The sequence below is a fragment of the Muntiacus reevesi genome, chromosome X, assembly GCF_963930625.1.
Source record: "Muntiacus reevesi chromosome X, mMunRee1.1, whole genome shotgun sequence".
Taxonomy (NCBI): Eukaryota; Metazoa; Chordata; class Mammalia; order Artiodactyla; family Cervidae; genus Muntiacus; species Muntiacus reevesi.
This window is the reverse complement of record NC_089271.1, coordinates 117,435,718-117,458,086: the sequence shown is the minus strand read 5'-3', so window position 1 is coordinate 117,458,086 and position 22,369 is coordinate 117,435,718. Positions and strand designations below refer to the sequence as shown.

At 37.4% G+C, this 22,369-nt stretch overlaps 1 protein-coding gene across 3 annotated transcripts in view; it reads left to right on the top strand.

The window, feature by feature from the left end:
• PHF6 (PHD finger protein 6) overlaps positions 1–19,796 on the top strand; it is a 56,130-nt gene extending 36,334 nt beyond the window's left edge. For 2 of the 3 annotated variants that reach the window (XM_065916036.1, XM_065916034.1), the window contains exons 10-11: positions 16,184–16,313; positions 16,643–19,796. In XM_065916036.1, the coding sequence (XP_065772108.1) occupies positions 16,184–16,313 (130 nt within the window). In that variant the 3' untranslated portion in view covers positions 16,643–19,796. The remainder of the gene's footprint in view (positions 1–16,183; positions 16,314–16,642) is intronic. The other variant, XM_065916035.1, reaches the window with a different exon arrangement.
• Positions 19,797–22,369: the final 2,573 nt, after the last annotated feature.

Sequence of the window (22,369 nt, the reverse complement as noted above, 5' to 3'; positions counted from 1 at the left end):
AGTAACTGCCCTTAAATAGATGACATTAATTTACTTGCTCACTCTTCTTAGGTGATGTTTAGCCAAGTATAGAATACTGAGGACTCTGTATGAGTACTGCAATGGCATTTTCCTCTGCCTAGACCTCGCTGGATTAGCATTTGTTTATCCAGTGTTTGTTATGCTTCTTATGTGCCTGGCATTGGGCTAGGAGCTGGGCATAGAACAGTGATCAAAATGGACACAGACTGTGTCTTCATGGAAGCTCACAATCTAGTGGGAGAAACATATCAATCAAATGGCCACATAAATTACTATACAATCACAAACTTCATAAATGGTATAAAACATTGGTCCTCAACTTTTTTGGCACCCGGTTTCCAGTTCCGAACCAGAAGACAATTTTCCCATGGACTGGGGGTGGGGGTGGGGGAGTGGTTTCAGGATGATTCAAGCCCATTACATTTATCGTGCTAATGATAATCTTTATTTGCAGCCACTCCCCAGCAATAGCATCACCACCTCATCTCCACCTCCAACCATCAGGCATTAGATTCTCATAAGGAGTGTGCAACCTAGATCCCTTGCATGTGCAGTTCACAGTAGAGTTCGCCCTTCTATGAGAATTCAGTGCCGCCACTGATCTGACAGGAGGCGGAGCTCAGGCGGTAATGCAAGCGATGGGGAGCAGCTGTAAATACTGATGAAGCTTGGTTTCCTCATTCACCTCCCACCTCCTGCTGTGCGGCCTGGTTCCTCACAGGCCATGGACTGGTACTGGTGGGGGTTAGGACCCCTGATGTAAAAGTTCTGTTACAAAGTGCTGTGACAGCATATAACAAGGAAGAGCTAACCTAGTCTGTAGTGGAGGAGTGTCTAGGAATATCCTTAAGGAAATAGTGCTTGAGCTGAGATATGAAAGACAAAATGGATGTGGATGTTGGGAAGGTGTTCTAGGCAGAGAAAACAGCGTGTGCAAGGCCCTAAGATGGTACACAAGCCAGGGTGCAAATGGTGGGCGGGGGGAGGTGGTAGGAGGCTACTGTTGAAAGTCCAGGTGAGAATTGCTGGTAGATTAGAATAGTAGTTGTGAAGATAGAAGTCTAAACGTACTCTTGGAAGACTGATGAAAGAGTAAGGTTTAGAGATTTGGAATTACATGTTACCTTCGTTTTTTATGGTCTTCTCCTTACCTTGTGCTGCATTGGACTAGTGGTATCAATATGAATCTATAATGGTTCCCATTGTTTAATCAAATGGAGAGTAAGTTGATAGGGATCCTTGAATACTTATTTGGTTTGTCTTTGCAAGTTGTAAAGGACTTCTTTGGTCTCACATTCCCAGTGTGCAATAAACCAATGACCCAGAGTCAACTAATTCATGGACAGAGCAGTTTGTGTCAGCAGTCACCAAGCCATTTGGGTGGACTGCATGAGGTGCTAATGCTGTATTATAAACTTGGTCAAACTTTGCTTAATAATAAAGGCACATGTTTTTCAAATGAATTCTATCAAGGCTTTAACGAACAGATAATTCCAATGTTATTTTTAAAAGTCCAGCACATAGCAAAAAATGGAAAACTTCTTGATTCATTCTGTAACACTTGCATAGTTGTGACACTAAACCTGACAAAGATACCGTTTAACAACAGAAATTTAAATACTAGAGATTGATCTTACTTTTATAAATATATGTACCAAAATCCAAAATAAAATATTAGAAAATCAAATCCAGGGCTGTCGTCTAACAATTTCAGGATTATTCAAAATTAGGAATGTGACCCATTATAATTAATAAAGGAAAATCCTAGCGCTTTCCTAGTGGAAACTGGAAAGGCATTTGATATCATTCAACATCCATTTCTGAATTTTAAAGTAAGGTAGCAAAAGTACTCTTGGTTGTAAGCTAGGAGTGTTAAGAGGAAAAAACAGCTGCTTTGGCATTTACTTTAAAGGACCATGGTTCTTAACCAGAACTGAGCCTTCAGTTCTGGAGGTAGAGAGAGCCCTCTTTAAAAATGGTCATGCCTGGGCCCTATCCTCACAGTAGGTTGAGGCCCAAACCATGTATTTTATGACTTGTCAAGTGATTCTCAAGTTCATCTCTAATTGAGAACCACTCAAAGGCAATGGCACCCCACTCCAGTACTCTTGCCTGGAAAATCCCATGGGCAGAGGGGCCTGGTGGGCTGCAGTCGATGTGGTGGCAATGAGTCGGACACGACTGAGTGACTTCACTTTCACTTTTCACTTTCATGCATTGGAAAAGGAAATGGCAACCCATTCCTGTGTTCTTGCCTGGAGAATCCCAGGGATGGGGGAGCCTGGTGGGCTGCCGTCTATGGGGTTGCACAGAGTCGGACACGACTGAAGCAACTCAGCAGCAGCAGCAGTAGCATACCAATACACTTTCATGCAGATCAGCAACAAGACAAGGGTGCCAACTACCAACATCACTTTCACTGTTCTTCTGGAGGGTTAAGCTGGTACAAGTAGGAAAGGAAGGAAAATGTATAGGAAACATTGTGAAGGAGAAAAAATTGTCAATATTACTGATTTCATTGTCTACCAAGAAAATCCAAAGAAATCAACTCTGAATTTATTAAAAATTTATAAGAGCTCACTCAGTAAGGCTGCTGAATATGAGATGAATTTTTAAAAAGAATTCCATGACAAAAAAACCCCCACAGTTCCATGGCAACACACTCCAGTACACTTGCCTGGAGAATCCCATGAACAGAGAAGCCTGGCAGGCTATTGTCCATGGGGTTACATGAGACTCAGACACGACTTAGCAACTAAACAACAAATAGCTAGTTAAAAAATGTAAAGGAAAACTGTCTCCCACTCCCCACCCCCAACTCTTACCCCTCTTCACACACACACACACACATATACCAAAGGTTAACTTTGTTTTAAAAAAATAGCATCTTACACAGGACCCCAACGAATGACAAAGTATATTATGATCCTTGATAGACTCAACTTTGAAAGATACCTGTTCTTCCCAAATTATATATTTAATACAATTTTAATTAAATCCAACTTTTTTGACAGTTTTATCTAAAAAAGTAAATGTAGTATTACTGTTAGCAATGATTTTTACCTTATATAACTGGAAAAAGAAATAGAAACTTAAACAAGATAGAAGTTTGTTTCTCTCCTGAAAGATGTCCAGGGGAAAGCAGTACAGGTGTGGTAGGCAGCTTTTCAGTGTTATCATTGGTCCCCATTTCCTTCTTCCCATTGCCTTCTGCTTCAGGAAGCAGAAGGAAGCAGGGGCAAAGGAAGATGAAAGGACAAAGTTGCTGTTGCTCTACCTGAGTCAGGCTTTAATCAACCTTCTTGAAATTTCCATGCACTCAGCATCTCATTTGCCAGAATTTAGTCACATGTCGAAAGGAATCTGGGAAATATACTTAGTGGACACATTGCTACCCAAACAAAATATGGTTTAGTACTATGTAGGTAAGGGCAGGGATAAATACTGGAGTAGCCAACTAATCTTTATCATGTGAAGCCAAGAAAATTTTTAATGCAATTGAGAAGAGAAATCTTCCTGTTATATATCAAAGCCAATCATATAGTATAGTAGTGAAAATAGTATGGTACTGGCCCAGGGATAAATATCACTGAAGATAGATCCATATCCTTGTTGGAATCTTAGAACCTAAGAAGATGCCTTAGTGGGTATTGCTGCTATCACTAACAATGCAATGAAGCTTTTTGCACATACATATTCTTACACTGTTGTCCACTCAGTCCTCACAAGCAGACTAGTAGTAAAATATTTATATTAAGGTTTAGGTCTCCAATGATAAACTGCTCTCCATTTTCTATCTGTGGTTCTTTAGAGAATTTAAATATTTTGCTTTTATTTGGGGAGAGGCAGAGTTTACAGAGGAAGTTTCATCTCCTGGTTAACCTGTGTGTGTTGCCAGTAAGGACTTCAGTTCAGTTCAGTTGCTCAGTCGTGTCTGACTCTTTATGACCCCATGAACCGCAGCAGGCCAGGCCACTCTGTCCATCACCAACTCCCAGAGTCCACCCAAACCCATGTCCATCAAGTCGATGTTGCCATCTAACCATCTCATCCTCTGTCCTCCTCTCCTCCACCTGCCCTCAGTCTTTCCCAGCATCAGGGTCTTTTCAAATGAGTCAGTTCTTCGCATGAGGTGGCCAAAGTATTGGAGTTTCAGCTTCAACATGAGTCCTTCCAATGAACATCCAGGACTGATCTCCTTTAGGATGGACTGGTTGGATCTCCTTGCAGTCCAAGGGACTCTCAAGAGTCTTCTCTAACACCACAGTTCAAAAGCATCAATTCTTTGGCACTCAGCTTTCTTTATAGTCTAGCTCTCATATCTATACATGACTACTGGAATAACCGTAGCCTTGACTAGACGAACCTTTATTACCAAAGTAATGTCTCTGCTTTTTAATATGCTATCTAGGTTGGTCATAACTTTCCTTCCAAGGAGTAAGCGTCTTTTAATTTCATTGCTGCAATCACCATCTGCAATGATTTTGGAGCCCAGAAAAATAAAGTCAGCCACTGTTTCCACTGTTCCCCATTTATTTGCCATGAAGTGATGGGACTGGATGCCATGATCTTAATTTTCTGAATGTTGAGCTTTAAGCCAACTTTTTCACTCTCCTCTTTTACTTTCATCAAGAGGCTCTTTAGTTCTTCTTCACTTTCTGCCATAAGGGTGGTGTCATCTGCATATCTGAGGTTATTGATATTTCTCCAGGCAATCTTGATTGCAGCTTGTGTTTCCTCCAGCCCACCGTTTCTCATGATGTACTCTGCATATAAGTTAAATAAGCAGGGTGACAATATACAACCCTGACGTACTCCTTTTCCTATTTGGAACCAGTTTGTTGGTCCATGTCCAGTTCTAACTTGCTTCCTGACCTGCATACAGGTTTCTCAAGAGGCAGGTCAGGTGGTCTGGTATTCCCATCTCTTTCAGAATTTTCCACAGTTTATTGTGAGCCACACAGTCACAGGCTTTGGCATAGTCAATAAAGCAGAAATAGATATTTTTCTGGAACTCTCTTGCTTTTTCGATGATCCAGGAAATGTTGGCAATTTGATCTCTGGTTCCTGTGCCTTTTCTAAAACCAGCTTGAACATCTGGAAGTTCACGGTTCATGTATTGCTGAAGCCTGGCTTGCAGAATTTTAAGCATTACTTTACCAGTGTGTGAAATGAGTGCAATTGTGCGGTAGTTCGAACATTCTTTGGCATTGCCTTTCTTTGGGATTGGAATGAAAACTGACCTTTTCCAGTCCTGTGGCCACTGCTGAGTTTTACAAATTTGCTGGCATATTGAGTGCAGCACTTGCACAAAATTATCTGTTAGGAGTTGAAATAGCTCAACTGGAATTCCATCACCTCCACTAGCTTTGTTCGTAGTGATGCTTCCTTAGGCCCTCTTGACTTCACATGCCAGGATGTCTGGCTCTAGGTGAGTGATCACACCATCATGATTATCTGGGTCATGAAGATCTTTTTTGTACAGTTCTTCTGTGTATTCTTACCATCTCTTTTTAATATCTTCTGCTTCTGTTAGGTCCTTATCATTTCTGTCCTTTATTGAGCCCATCTTTGCAAGAAATGTTCCCTTGGTATCTCTAATTTTCTTGAAGAGATCTCTAGTCTTTTGCGTTCTATTGTTTTCCTCTATTTCTTTGCATTGATTGCTGAGGAAGGCTTTCTTATCTCTCCTTGCTATTCTTTGGAACTCTGTATTCACATGGGTGTATCTTTCCTTTTCTTCTTTGCTTTTCACTTCTCTTCTTTTCACAGCTATTTGTAAGGCCTCCTGAGACAGCCATTTTGCTTTTTTGCATTTCTTTTTCTTGGGGATGGTCTTGATTCCTGTCTCCTGTACAATGTCACAAACCTCCATCCATAGTCATCAGGCACTCTGTCTATCAGATCTACTCCCTTAAATCTATTTCTCACTTCCACTGTATAGTAAGGGATTTGATTCAGGTCATACTTGAATGGTCTAGTGGTTTTCCCCACTTTCTTCAATATCAGTCTGAACTTGGCAATAAGGAGTTCATGATCTGAGCCACAGTCAGCTCCTAGTCTTGTTTTTGCTGACTGTATAGAGGTTCGCCATCTTGGCTGCAAAGAATATAATCAGTCTGATTTCAGTGTCGACCATCTGGTGATGTCCATGTGTAGTCTTCTCTTGTGTTGTTGTAAGAGGGTGTTTGCTATGACCAGTGTATTCTCTTGGCAGAACTCTATTAGCCTTTTCCCTGCTTCATTCTTTACTCCAAGGTCAAATTTGTCTGTTACTCCAGGTGTTTCTTGACTTCCTACTTCTGCATTCCAGTCCCCTATAATGAAAAGGACATCTTTGGGTGTTAGTTCTAGAAGATCTTGTAGGTCTTCATAGAACTGTTTAACTTCAGCTTCTTCAGCATTACTGGTCGGGGCATAGACTTTGATTACGGTGATATTGAATGGTTTGCCTTGGAAACGAACAGAGATCATTCTGTCCTTTTTAGATTGCATCCAAGTACTGCATTTCAGACTCTCTTGTTGACGATGATGGCTACTCCATTTCTTCTAAGGGATTCCTGCCCACAGTAGGAGATATAATGGTCATCTAAGTTAAATTCACCCATTCCAGTCCATCTTAGTTCACTGATTCCTAGAATGTCGATGTTCACTCATGTCATCTCCTGTTCGACCACTTCCAATTTGCCTTAATTCATGGACCTAACATTTCAGGTTCCTATGCAATATTGCTCTTTACAGCATCGAACCTTGCTTCTATCACCAGTGACATCCACAACTGGGTGTTGTTTTTGCTTTGGCTCCATCCCTTCATTCTTTCTGGAGTTATTTCTCCACTGATCTCCAGTAGCATATTGGGCACTTACCAACCTGGGGAGTTCATCTTTCAGTATCTTATCTTTTTGCCTTTTCATACTGTTCATGGGGTTCTCAAGGCAAGAATTCTGAAATGGTTTGCCATTCCCTTCTCCAATGGACCACATTCTGTCAGACCTCTCCACCATGACCCGACCGTCTTGGGTGGCCCCATAGGGCATGGCTTAGTTTCACTGAGTTAGACAAGGCTGTGGTCCATGTGATCAGATTGGCTAGTTTTCTGCGAATATGGTTTCAGTGTTTCTGCCCTCTGATCCCCTCTCTCAGTGCCTGCCGTCTTACTTGGGTTTCTCTTACCTTGGACGTGGGGTCTCTCTTCACGGCTGCTCCAGCAAAGCGCAGGTGCCGCTCCTTACCTCAAACGTGGGGTAGCTCCTCTCTCCGCCACCCCTGACCTCGGGTACGGGGTAGCTCCTCTCGCCATCACCCCTGACCTTGGGCGCGGGGTAGCTCCTGTCCGCCACGCTCATCCAAGTAAGGACTTGGATGCCATTAAAACTAATTTTAGAAAGGGAAATGTTCACAGAGTTGGAGGCTTTCTGCTTAGAGAAGTTGTAATGTTTCAGTGATGTGCTTAGTCACTCAGTTGTGTCCTACTCTTTGTGACCCTTTGGACTATAGCCTGCCAGGCTCCTTTGTCCATGGGATTTATTTTTCAGGCAAAAATACTGAAGTGGGTTGCCATTTTCTTCTCCAGGGGATCTTCCTGACCCAGGGATTGAACCTGTGTCTCCTCTGTCTCCTGCATTGCAGGCAGATTCTTTACCTGCTGAGCCATTGGGGAAGCCCCCAGTCCAGATATAGTCTACCCATTGGGGGATAACATAGATTAGTAAAATAGTGACACAGTAATGTTTGCTAAGTTGCCAAGGGAACAAAGCTAAAGAGTTAACCAAAGGTGAAATTCTCATGTAGAAAGGGGAAATATTTTTATTCACTTTTCACCTACAATAGCAAGAAGAAAAGAAAGAAAGAAAGAAAAAATCAGAATTCCATCAAGAGACTTAGTAAATGAATTTTAGTACATACAAGCATCTAGTGGAATGCTATGCAGCAGTTAAAGAGTAAAGTAGAGCCATGTGTAGAGTTGTGAAAGAGGTATTTCCAGTCAGGGGGGAAAAGTTGCATAATTCTATTTTAGCATATGAAAAGTACATGCATACAAGATATGTGTATACATGTATACAAGACATGTGGATTTTTTAAAGCCTATTTGTCCAAATTATATTTGGATCCTATCACGTTATAGGATTGTTTTTGACCACACTGCACAGCATGTGGGATCTTAACTTCCTGACCAGGGATCAAACCCATGCTCCCTGCATTTGAAGCAGAGTCTTAACCACTGGACCACCAGGGAAGTCACATGGGTTTCATACATAGAAAAATTTCTAGGAGCATAGTCAGCAAATGTACTAGTTGTTACCTCTTATTCATTGCATAGGGAAGGAGAAGAGACAATTTTATATTCTCCTTTATATAGTTCATGAGCAATATATTATTTTTTGAAGTAGCCAATAATATTTTATTTTTATTTACTTATTTATTTTATTTGGCTGGACTGGGTCTTAGTTGTGGCATATGAAACCTAGTTCCTTGACCAGGGATTGAACCCCAGACCCCTGCATTGGGAGCATGGAGTCTTAGCCACTGGACCACCAGGGAGTCCCCCAATAATATTTTAAAATAACAAGCTCATTTAACATATTTAAAATCAAATATATGGAGAATTATTGTATTTAAATTTTAACTTTATTTAGATATTATTTTCACAATAGTTATCCATTTTCATTTCAGAAAGAAAATGGAAACTATAGATAAAAATAAAACTTAGTATCAACTTTAATTCTAGCATCAAAGATAACTTTTAAATCTTTTGGAATGTTTTCTTCTAGACGTTTATGTGATTATTTACATGTATACATTTATAAAAACAAAACTTCCTTATATATAATATTTTATAACCTGTTTTCCACTTCCTGCATCTTTATTTTTTTTCATTTATTTTTATTAGTTGGAGGCTAATTACTTTACAATATTGTAGTGGGTTTTGTCATACATTGACATGAATAAGCCATGGATTTACACGTATTCCCCATCCCGATCCCCCCTCCCACCTCCCTCTCCACCCGATTCCTCTGGATCTTCCCAGTGCACCAGGCCCGAGCACTTGTCTCATGCATCCTACCTGGGCTGGTGATCTATTTCACTGTAGATAATATACATGTTTCGATGCTGTTCTCTCGAAACATCCCACCCTTGCCTTCTCCCACAGAGTCCAAAAGTCTGTTCTGTACATTGGTGTCTCTTTCTGTTTTGCATATAGAGTTATCATTACCATCTATCTAAATTCCATATATATGTGTTGCTATGCTGTAATGTTCTTTATCTTTCTGGCTTACTTCACCCTGTATAATGGGCTCCAGTTTCATCCATCTCATTAGAACTGATTCAAATGAATTCTTTTTAATGGCTGAGTAATATTCTATAGTGTATATGTACCACAGCCTCCTTATCCATTCGTCTGCTGATGGGCATCTAGGTTGCTTCCATGTCCTGGCTATTATAAACAGTGCTGCGATGAACATTGGGATGCATGTGTCTCTTTCAGATCTGATTTCCTCGGTGTGTATGCCCAGAAGTGGGATTGCTGGGTCATATGGCAGTTCTATTTCCAGTTTTTTAAGAAATCTCCACACTGTTCTCCATAGCGGCTGTACTAGTTTGCATTCCCACCAACAGTGTAAGAGGGTTCCCTTTTCTCCACACCCTCTCCAGCATTTATTGCTTGTAGACTTTTGGATAGCAGCCATCCTGACTGGCGTGTAATGGTACCTCATTGTGGTTTTGATTTGCATTTCTCTAATAATGAGTGATGTTGAGCATCTTTTCATGTGTTTGTTAGCCATCTGTATGTCTTCTTTGGAGAAATGTCTGTTTAGTTCTTTGGCCTATTTTTTGATTGGGTCATTTATTTTTCTGGAATTGAGCTTCAGGAGTTGCTTGTATATTTTTGAGATTAATCCTTTGTCTGTTGCTTCATTTGCTATTATTTTCTCCCAATCTGAGGTCTGTCTTTTCACCTTGCTTATAGTTTCCTTTGTTGTGCAAAAGCTTTTAAGTTTCATTAGGTCCCATTTGTTTATTTTTGCTTTTATTTCCAATATTCTGGGAGGTGGGTCATAGAAGATCTTGCTGTGATTTATGTCGGAGAGTGTTTTGCCTATATTCTCCTCTAGGAGTTTAATAGTTTCTGTTCTTACATTTAGATCTTTAATCCATTTTGGGTTTATTTTTGTGTATGGTGTTAGAAAGTGTTCTAGTTTCATTCTTTTACAAGTGGTTGACCAGTTTTCCCAGCACCACTTGTTAAAGAGGTTGTCTTTTTTCCATTGTATATCCTTGCCTCCTTTGTCGAAGATAAGGTGCCCATAGCTTTGTGGATTTATCTCTGGGCTTTCTATTCTGTTCCATTGATCTATATTTCTGTCTTTGTGCGAGTACCATAATGTCTTGATGACTGTGACTTTGAAGTATAGTCTGAAGTCAGGCAGGTTGATTCCTCCAGTTCCATTCTTCTTTCTCAAGATTACTTTGGTTATTCGAGGTTTTTAGTATTTCCATACAAATTGTGAAATTATTTGTTCTAGTTCTGTGAAAAATACTGTTGGTAGTTTGATAGGGATTGCATTGAATCTATAGATTGCTTTGGGTAGAATAGCCATTTTGACAATATTGATTCTTCCAATCCATGAACACGATATGTTGCTCCATCTGTTTGTGTCCTCTTTGATTTCTTTCATCAGTGTTTTATAGTTTTCTATGTATAGGTCTTTTGTTTCTTTAGGTAGATATACTCCTAAGTATTTTATTCTTTTCGTTGCAATGGTGAATGGTATTGTTTCCTTAATTTCTCTTTCTGTTTTCTCATTGTTAGTGTATAGGAATGCAAGGGATTTCTGTGTGTTAATTTTATATCCTGCAACTTTACTATATTCGTTGATTAGCTCTAGTAATTTTCTGGTAGAGTCTTTAGGGTTTTCTGTGTAGAGGATCATGTCATCTGCAAACAGCGAGAGTTTCACTTCTTCTTTTCCTATCTGGATTCCTTTTACTTCTTTTCTGCCCTGATTGCTGTGGCCAACACTTCCAAAACTATGTTGAATAGTAGTGGTGAGAGTGGGCACCCTTGTCTTATTCCTGATTTCAGGGGAAATGCTTTCATATTTTCACCATTGAGGGTAATGTTGGTGTGGGTTTGTCATATATAGCTTTTATTATGTTGAGGTATGTTCCTTCTGTTCCTGCTTTCTGGAGAGTTTTAATCATAAATGGGTGTTGAATTTTGTCAAAGGCTTTTTCTGCATCTATTGAGATAATCATATGGTTTTTATCTTTCAATTTGTTAATGTGGTGTATTACATTGATTGATTTGCAGATATTAAAGAATCCTTGCATTCCTGGGATAAAGCCCACTTGGTCATGGTGTATGATTTTTTTAATATGTTGTTGGATTCTGTTTGCTAGAATTTTGTTAAGGATTTTTGCATCAATGTTCATCAGTGACATTGGCCTGTAGTTTTCTTTTTTTGTGGCATCTTTGTCTGGTTTTGGAATTAGGGTGATGGTGGCCTCATAGAATGAGTTTGGAAGTTTGCCTTCTTCTGCAATTTTCTGGAAGAGTTTGAGTAAGATGTGTTAGCTCTTCTCCAATTTTTGGTAGAATTCAGCTGTGAAGCCATCTGGTCCTGGACTTTGATTTGCTGGATGATTTCTGATTACAGTTTCGATTTCCTTGCTTGTGATGGGTCTGTTAAGATCTTCTATTTCTTCCTGGTTCAGTTTTGGAAAGTTATACTTTTCTAGGAATTTGTCCATTTCTTCCAAGTTGTCCATTTTATTGACATAGAGCTGCTGGTAGTAGTCTCTTATGATCCTTTGTATTTCAGTGTTGTCTGTTGTGATCTCTCCATTTTCATTTCTAATTTTGTTAATTTAGTTCTTCTCTCTTTGTTTCTTAATGAGTCTTGCTAATAATGGTTTGTCAATTTTGTTTATTTTTTCAAAAAACCAGCTTTTAGCTTTGTTGATTTTTGCTATGGTCTCTTTAGTTTCTTTTGCATTTATTTCTGCCCTAATTTTTAAGATTTCTTTCCTTCTACTAACCCTGGGGTTCTTCATTTCTTCCTTCTCTAATTGCTTTAGGTGTAGAGTTAGGTTATTTATTTGACTTTTTTCTTGATTCTTGAGGTAAGCCTGTAATGCTATGAACCTTCCCCTTAGCACTGCTTTTACAGTGTCCCATAGGTTTTGGGTTCTTGTGTTTTCATTTTCATTCATTTCTATTCATATTTTGATTTCTTTTTTGATTTCTTCTATGGTTTGTTATTCAGAAGCATGTTATTTAGCCTCCATATGTTTGAATTTTTAACAATTTTTTTCCTGTAATTGAGATCTAATCTTACTGCACTGTGGTCAGAAAAGATGACTGGAATGATTTCAATTTTTCTGAATTTTCCCAGACTAGATTTATGGCTCAGGATGTGATCTGTTCTGGAGAAAATTCCGTGTGCACTTGAGAAAAAAGTGAAGTTGATTGTTTTGGGGTGAAATGTCCTACAGATATCAATTAGGTCTAGCTGGTCCATTGTGTCATTTAAAGTTTGTGTTTCCTTGTTAATTTTCTGTTTAGTTGATCTATCCATAGTTGTGAGTGGGTTATTAGTCTCCCACTATTATTGTGTTACTGTTAATTTCCTCTTTCATACTCGTTAGCGTTTGCCTTACATATTGTGGTGCTCCTATGTTGGGTGCATATATATTTATAATTGTTATATCTTCTTCTTGGATTGATCCTTTGATCATTATAGTGTCCTTCTTTGTCTCTTTTCACATCCTTTATTCAAAAGTCTATTTTATCTGGTATGAGTATTGCGACTCCTGCTTTCTTTTGGTCTCCGTTTGCGTGAAATATTTTTTTCCAGCCCTTCACTTTTAGTTTGTATGTGTCTCTTGTTTTGAGGTGGGTCTCTTGTAGACAGCATATGTAGGGGTCTTGTTTTTGTATCCATTCAGCCAGTCTTTGTCTTTTGGTTGGGGCATTCAACCCATTTACGTTTAAGGTAATTATTGATAGGTGTGGCCCCGTTGCCATTTACTTTGTTGTTTTGGGTTCACGTTTATACAACCTTTCTGTGTTTCCTGTCTAGAGAAGATCCTTTAGCATTTGTTGAAGAGCTGGTTTGGTGGTGCTGAATTCTCTCAGCTTTTGCTTGTCTAAAGCTTTTGAATTCTCCTTCATATCTGAATGAGATCCTTGCTGGGTACAGTAATCTAGGTTGTAGGTTATTCTCTTTCATTACTTTAACTATGTCCTGCCATTCCCTTCTGGCCTGGAGGGTTTCTATTGATAGATCAGCTGTTATCCTTATGGGAATCCCTTTGTGTGTTATTTGTTGTTTCTTCCTTGCTGCTTTTAATATTTGTTCTTTGTGTTTGATCTTTGTTAATTTAATTAATATGTGTCTTGGGGTGTTTCGTCTTGGGTTTATCCTGTTTGGGACTCTCTGGGTTTCTTGGACTTGGGTGGCTATTTCCTTCCCCATTTTAGGGAAGTTTTCAGCTATTATCTCCTCGAGTATTTTCTCATGGCCTTTCTCTTCCTGTATCTTTAGTAGAGGCATTTTTTCTGTGATGTTAAACAGTAGTACATCACCATTTTAATGGTTGTCTAGTATTCCATTGAATGGGTGTATTAGCTTGTTTAATCAGTTCTTTTAGACATTTAGATGGTTTTTTTAGTTGTTAGAAGACCATGTTGCAGTGGTCATCTCTGAACAAAAATATTTGGACTGGGATCTATGATGATTTGAAATGTTTTTTTTTATTTTTTCACATTGAAATTTGTTTCTAAAATTAGAAGGTGGAGTCTAGCTTTTTTCATGGAGACCACTGAGTTCAAAAAAATCCATAACCGAGTAGTTTGGGGAGAGAAGAATGGGCAGATAGGAGAAAATGAAAGGAGGAATATTTCTGCATGAAATGGCTTCCTTCCCTTCTTTCTTTACCAATCCTCTCTGGATCACAAATCAGTTCAGTTCAGTCGCTCAGTCATGTCTGACTCTGTGACCCCATGGACTACAGCATACCAAGCCTCCCTGTCCATCACCAACTCCCAGAGTTTACTCAAACTCATATGCATTGAGTTGATGATGCCATCCAACCATCTCATCCTCTCTTGTCCCCTTCTCCTCCCATCTTCAGTCTTTCCCAGCATCAGGTTCTTTTCAAATGAGTCAGTTCTTTGCATCAGTTGGCCAAAGTATTGGAGTTTCAGCTTCAGCATCAGTCCTTCCAATGACTATTCAGGACTGATTTCCTTTAGGATGGATATATCGTGAATATATTCATATTAAAAAGGCCAGGGAAGATTATACAGTGATCTTTGTATCCTGTTTTATTATATTTCTAAACTATATAAATATATAGTTTTCTAAAATTTCAGCTTCCCATCATAAAACAGTAAGTTCTGCGACAGCAGAGATCTTCTTTGCCTGGTTGACACCTGCGGCCTGGGTGTCCACACGGGGGAAAGACACATAATAGGCCTATGGGAAATAGTCCTTGAGTGAAAAATAATCCCAGAAAAGATTAATATTTTTCTAACAAAGAAAGAGCTCATCTTTTATTTTATTTTATTTTTTTTTTGAGCTCATCTTTTAGATGAAATTCTGTTATAAAAATTTCTAAAATTACACAACTCCTAGTCTCAGCAGGTACCAAGTTATTGCCACAGTTGTTTCATCTACATTTTTTTCTTTTTGAGGTATGTTAAAGCAGAATCCCAGATCTTCTGTCATTTTATCCTTATATACTTTAGTATCACTATGTGATTATTATCACACTTTTAAAAATTAACAGTAAATTCTAAGTATCATTTTATACCCAGTCCACTTGTACCTTTCCCCAGTTGTCTTGAAAATGTTCTTTTGGCCTTGATTTGTTCAAATTTCAGTACATTCACAGTCCTTACATAGTATTTAATGGAAATCTCTTAAGTCTGTCAATAAAGAGCAGTCCCCACTCCACCCTTGCCTTTTCCTCCTACTTATTGAAGAACCCTGATAAGTTGTCCTGGAAAAGCCCCATGTTCTAGATTTTATCTCTTTGCTTGTTCATGGTTTCATATACCTCATTTTCTACCCCTCTGTATTTCCTGTATTTATAACTTGGTTCAAAGGCTTAATTAGATTCAGGTTGTATTTCGGAGGATGATACTTCACAGGTACACTATATAGAAGTCTCACTCTTGATATTTGAAGTCATCATTTAAAAAGTGATTCCTAATGTGCAGTATTTGAAGAGTAGAGATTCTCCATAGTTCTTTGAAAATTATTGAAAATGTTTTAAGAATAAAAAGTGATGAGCAAAACTATGTCATAAGTCAGTTACCCTTGTTGCCCCGCCAACCACACCTCTGCCATTTATTCTACTCACTTGTTAGAAATTTTCATGTTAAAGCTACTCTTTCTGTGGCAGATGAATTCTTACGTGATCATCTTTTATCCATTGCTGCCCACAAGAGGGCATCTACTGAACATTTGTTAAGCATTGTTCCATCTTGTCATTTTGTGTATAACTGACCTATAACTATGCTCAGATCATCCCCCACCCTTCTTTGACTATGGTGGAGATGATTGATTATGCAAAATATATTGGTGCGTATATAGTAAAGCACCAATAGTAAAGCTTCCCTGGTGGCTCAGATGGTAAAGAATCCGCCTGCCAATGCAGGAGACCTGGGTTCGATCCCTGGGTTGGGAACATCTCCTGGAGAAAGCAATGGCTACCCACTCCAGTATTCTTGCCTGGAGAATTCCATGGGCAGAGGAACCTGGTGGACTACAGTCCATGGGGTAACAAAGAGTCAGACAAAACTGAGCAACTGACACTTTCACATATATACTGAAAATTGATATTTTTATGTTGGCTGAAAACCTTTTTAATCTCATGGGGCAAAGTGAGGAATTGCCTTATATACGGACATATGTGGTAACTTTCATTCTAAACCAGAGGTTTTATTTCAGATGAACTTTTCGTATCTCATTAATAGAGTGCTTTCCTTTCTATTAAATAGAAATGAACCTTTACCTAATTGTGGAGTGTTTTTAAGCATGGATGAGGAGACCATATTTTAAATGGGCATCAACCTCATCCACCAATGATGTAAACATGTTCTCATCAATAATGACAAACATTTTGAGATTTTTATCTTTCATCATTGTAGACTATATTGTAAAAATCATAGTGGAAATGATGAGAGAGATGAAGAAGATGAAGAACGAGAGAGTAAAAGCCGAGGAAAAGTAGAAATTGATCAGCAACAACTAACTCAGCAGCAGCTTAATGGAAACTAGGTATGAATGTTAACTATATTGGCTGTGTTGTCAGAATACAGTACACACTGATAAATATATATTGAACTAATAATGTGCAGTTTGGTTTTTTTTTAATGCTATTATATTTAGTTAAGCATGTTACTAGAATGCTGAGGATGTGTAGGCTTGCATAGTTTTTTTTCTTTCAACTAGCTGATTTTGTAACTGTAAAAACAAGCTATCCACTTTATCAATAAATGTAGTTGTAGTGTCAAACCAATAAGATATTCTTACTCCTCAATAACATTTTATTTATTGTGCTCCCCTCAAGCATCATATTTTACATTTTTTTATCATCTTTTAAACAGGTTCATGGGACAGAGTTAGAAAACTGGGAATGAATAAGACATCCATAACTACTATTCTTTTTTCACTGTTTTCTAAAATCAAAAAGGGTTTGTAACTTTTTACTGCCCAACTCTTAGATTCTTCATTGAACTGCCTAAAAGCATCTTGTTTGTTTTATGAGCCTTCACTAGATGGCAGAGTTTGACATGTTGATATTACGTAGCTGTAGTTTGCAGTTTCTGGGAAGCAATTGAAACACTATTAACCCTGTGTATAGTGTCAACAGTTAAAGCAGACATTGAAATGAAGTAAGCTATATTTCTGGACTGAACAAAGTTCTACTGTTTAGAGTGTCTGAGTTTGTTTAGTGGATTCATACTCAAGGGAAAACGTAAGCAAATTTCACTTTACAGTGCAAACACGCCTCTGGTGGCAACACATGGGAATTTTTGGATTTTTTTTCCACGCTCAAGTAACGGAGGCTAGAAATGAAGAGAACCTTCTTTTTCTCTTGGCTTTGACAGCACATGCTAAAAAATCTCTTCCAAGAAGTGTGCTAAAGCTTTTCATTTGGTTCCTGTTAAAGTTGTTCTCACTGACCAGCATGGACTCGGGCAACTGGTTATTATAAGCTTTGAGCTCCAGTGCTTATGCCAAAATTCTCTTGACAGTAAACCTCTTCTCTTTTCATGTCATACAAAGAGCTTCTAGCAAAATGATTGGATCCTTTCAAGTTTAAACTAACATTTGGCAACAGCAAATGAAACCTCTTTAAGATTTAAGGGGTTACCACTTACTAAAGACTTTAGCCACCATGTCTGAAACTTGTTCCTCTCAAGTGCCGTGTTTTTGTGGAACACTTCATATATTGGCCCAAAGTATGTAAGGAGGTCTCATGTGCTGTAGAAGTAAAAAAAAAAAAAAACAACAACAGTCTTTGCATAAAACAGTATTTATTTTAAATTTTGTGACCACTATTTTAGAAACTTTATTTAATATTTTTAATGTTTTCATTCATTGCTTTGCTTATCTATAAAATAGGCTTCTGTGACCTATTTTCCTTCTGGTAATGTTCGGTATTGTTTTATTGATCATCAGAATTGTTTCTCAAAGCCTAAGAACCCAGCTTTTTAGAAAGGATTTTCACACTGGCATTTCTAGCTAGTGATATTTTCTTCCACTTACCTGCTGAAGCACATTTATCTATTTCTTTGTGGCAAAACCAAAAAATTTTAGTTGTGTTCTGCCTAATATTACCATAGCACCTCAGTATCAAGGGTAGGGATTCTGATTTATTAGTTAACCTACCACATTAAAGCAGATTAGCCAACAAGAAATAAACATGTTAACTTGACTGTACATTGAGATGTTCTGCAGCTTATGGAAAAGCATTTTAAAAATGTAACAGGTGGAAAATTACACTGTGCTTAATGACTGATTTTTTTTAACTGCTAGTCCCTTAAAGTCACATTTGTCAAGTGTGTATTCACACATTTACTTAAATCAAGGGACTCAATGATTGCTTTATTTTAACCATCTTTTATTATTTTTAGAAGAAAACTAGCTTTAGTAATGGATTGCCCTATACGTTGTTCTCCTTTTGCTCTAAATATACCATTGGATTTTTTGTGTATGTATGTGATGAATTTTCAAAATTCACCATGACTTGAAGTGCAACGACAGATCTAGATGTTTGTTTACCAAGCTATGTGACTTTTCCCAAAGGATCTGTACTTTATTTCCTTACAGCAGCTTGAAACCCATTATTTTAAATCTTTGAATCACTGTGTCTAGATCATTTTTACATTGTGTGCCATAGACTTACCCATGGAATAATAGAGCACCTTCGTTTTTGGACAACTACTGTAATGATATTTTTAGGAAAAATGGAAGGTGCCAAGGGGTAATAATGGCCAGTCAATAATCATGTAATGAACTTCAAATACTATAGCTGTCAGTTAACGAATTTGTTATGTAATAAAGTGTATGACTTTGTATGGGTTTCTTCAACCCTTTCTCTGCCACTAGCAACCAGAATAGCACTTTACCATTTGGTTGGCTAGATAAGTGGCTGGCTACCTATTTTTCTCACTGTGGTGTCATTGGCTAAACAGTCTTTCATTAAAAATTAAAATGTAAATTGAAGTCACATGAAAAATCACCTTTGGTTGTAAACTTCCAATATTTTGATTCTCTATCCATGTTTTCGTCACATGCTGAGTAAAAGTGCCTTACAATGTAAAAATTGTACAGTACTTATGTTCCCAAGTAGCATCATCATCTTTTGGGTAGTAATTACATTGTGGTATGAATATTTAGAAAAATGGACCTCAGCAGTGTATTTACTGTTCATCTCTTAAGTCCTTAACTGTAGTTTTAATAAGCATGACATTATTTGATAAGTATATAACATTTACATCATTTCAAAAAATACTGCCATGACTGTCCTTTATGCATATTTTAGCTTAAAATTTTGAAGCATTTTTTTCTTTTTTCCTTTTTTCCCTTTTTTTTGTTTCATTTTTGTTATCGATATTAAACAGTGTAATCTTTGCAAGCATATATTGAAGATTATTCTGGAGCATTTATTGCCTTACCAGAAATGTTAGTAAGAAATGTTCTTTAGAGTAGAAAGATAGACTTGAGTTTCTATACTTTAATAAGAGCTCTTTGTTCCTGGGGGGAGGAGGGGTGGGAAGGGTGAGTTTTACTTTCATATCAATTTATTAAAAACCCACAACTGAAGTACATTTTATTTCAAGGATCAGCAGTTTTAGAATTTCAGATAGTACTTGCTCAGGAGTACATGTTACTCAAGATATTAAGAGAATAACAAGATATGTAGATCTACTGTTGAATCAGAATCTATGTACTTGAACAAATGTGTGAATCTTAAATATCTCAAAGCAAAAGAAAAGTGTTCTAGAATGTTGTTGCTTTTTTAAGAAGCACTAAAGTTAGACCAAGGTATACAGTTTTGTTCTAACAGACATTTAGGTTATTGTAAAGATAAGGAATGCATTATGGGTCAAAATCAAACATTCCTCTCATATTATGTATATTTTGTTCCTGTTATATTGGCTTTATTTTCAAAATTGTAGTTTGTAGTATTAGTTTCCTTTTATTGGTATTCTTGCATATACTATTCATTCAATAAATGAGTTATGACTTTGATGTTTGTACTTATGTCTTTTTTGTGCAAGGGTATGGTGAAGCTTATCTGTAACTGCAATAGTATTATGTTCCTTTTAGTCTTGCTACTGTTTCAAGGTGAAATGCTTAGTTTGTTTAATAACTTTATGGTTAAATAAGTATGAGAGAGAGATAAATGTGAATTTGAGTTAATTTCAATGTTTCATACATAAGGCCTTATCAGGGAGAGAAACAGCAAATCTTTCAAAAGTATGATAGAACTGCATTGCATCTTGTTTCTTTTATCATTACATGATTCAGATACCTATGATTTACATCAGATCCTCTGAAACCTAGTTAGAAGGTGATTTTAAAGATAAACCCAAACTCCTAGTATAGTTTATCAGCTTGCTCATAAGGGTACAAGGTTAATATCCTTGTCATAAAGGAATTCCACCTTAAAGATTTAAATGTACTCCCTTTACTGTGTACAACTTACTTCTAGTAGTAGTGCTCATATATTGAGATGGTCCTATTGAGGGCAGAAATCAAAGTTTTAGTTGGTAGAATATGCTCATTCCATACATATAATTTCTAACCTGCATGCTTGCATCCATACTCAAGAGGAAAAAGAAATCAAGTAAGAGATTTCTGATTAATGCTGGAACTAGAACTATAGTATACTTTATTGCAAATGTTACCTGTCATGTTTGAGTGAGTGTGTGTGTGTGTGCGTGCACATTGGAAATCCATTACTTAGCTTCATTTAATTACCCAATAAAAATATGGAGAAGAGAATTATGTGGTTTTTCTTTAGCTAATTGAAACTAATTTACAGCTGGGGTTTGGGTTTGGGGTGTTTTTTTGTTTTCTTTTTTCAGCATTGCTGAGGTCATTCCAAAGCATAAATGTGGTAGAATTTCCTAGGAAAATTCTATGGCCAACCCATGTTTTTAAGAGAAAAACCCAGTCCCTGTGACAGTGCTGCTTTATGTATCAACGAGTATTACATAATTTTGCCTTGTTCAGATAATGAGGTAACCAAACTTGAAGGACAAGGCAAAAATATAGTCTTAATTTTTATTCAGAAGGTGAAAGCTATAAAATACCTATGGAAGTTAATAATAAGTTACTATGGAAGTTAATGATAGCATTTTACTTTTGTTACACTGTAGCAGACATTTCTGCCTGTGGTCAATGTACTGAAGTCAACCAGACCTGGGTCCTTGTCAAAAATAGCAAGGCCATAAACTCCCAAATTCTACCTTTGCCTATACACGTCTATAGACTTACAAATATGTTTTATGTTGGGGGTGGGGCCAGTGGTGGGGAGATAGGGAAGGTACACCTGGGCAAAAAGCATTCTGCTGTGTGAATGATAATAGTCTAATAGATTTATGTGAAAACGAGTACTGTTTGAAGAGGCAACCTTTTAAATGGGACCTGAGAGTAAATATTCAAGGGAGTATTAGGAGCAGGGAGTTAGAAATAAACTGTATTTTAATATGGACACTGGATTTAGAGCTGTTGAGTTTCTATAAAGTCATTTGTACAAAAGGATAAGGTTTTTCTGTTTATTTGAGTAGCTTTAAAATCAGAGCTATTTACAGATTTTTTATTTATTAAAGTCATATATAGCCATAAGAAGAAATGAAATGCTGATTCATACTAAACATGGATGAAGCCAGCTTACTACACTATGATCATCATAGTGTAGGATTCCGTTTATATGAAATGTCCAGAAGAGGCAAATTCATAGAGACGGAATGCAGATTAGTGGGTGCAGGAGCTGTGGAGGGGGGGCGGGTAAGAAATAACTGGCATGGAGTTTCTTTTGGGAGTGATGAAAATGTGTGAAATTAAATAATAGTGGTGGTTATACAACTTTGTGACTACACTAAAAACCACAAATTATATACTTCAAAGGGTGAATTTTATGTTATGTAGTCTTTGTACAACATGAAAATATACAGATGTATAAAGCAAAATGCTAAAATCCCCCCTTTTCCACCAGCCTATTCCCCTGTACTTGATGTGTATTCTGCCAAATGCTTATGTTAAGATATAACTTAGCATAAATAGTCTCATGCTGTACTTCCAGTTCTGCACCTTGTCTTTTTCACTTGAACAACACTACAAAGTGTCAGCACAACTAGATTTCTCACATTCTGTTTAGCAGCACCATGACATTGGAGTATATGGATGAACTGGAGTTCTGTCCAGTCTCATGTACATCTTCATGTTCTTAAACAAGTAATTTCTTAGGCTATATTTCAGAAGTGGAACTTCTAAGTAAAGGGTATGTACATTTAAAGTTTTGATAAAAAAATCACCATCCAAAAACTTTGTACCAATTTAAAAGTCCATGTATAGGGACTAAGCTTCCTTGCTCTGCTACTCCAAAGGAGTGCTTTTTATTGAAAAAGAGGTGTGGTGCCTTTAAAAAAAATCATACATGCTCTATAGAGAATTCTGTGGATTTTTGATTTTGTTGTAAAGACCAAATAGACTATATCTCAAAGTGGAATATGAATTATCTTTGGGAAATTGTATTTCATTTGTGAAAAGATTAAGTCAAAAGATTTTGTTTCGTATGTATTATCAACAGTTTTGTA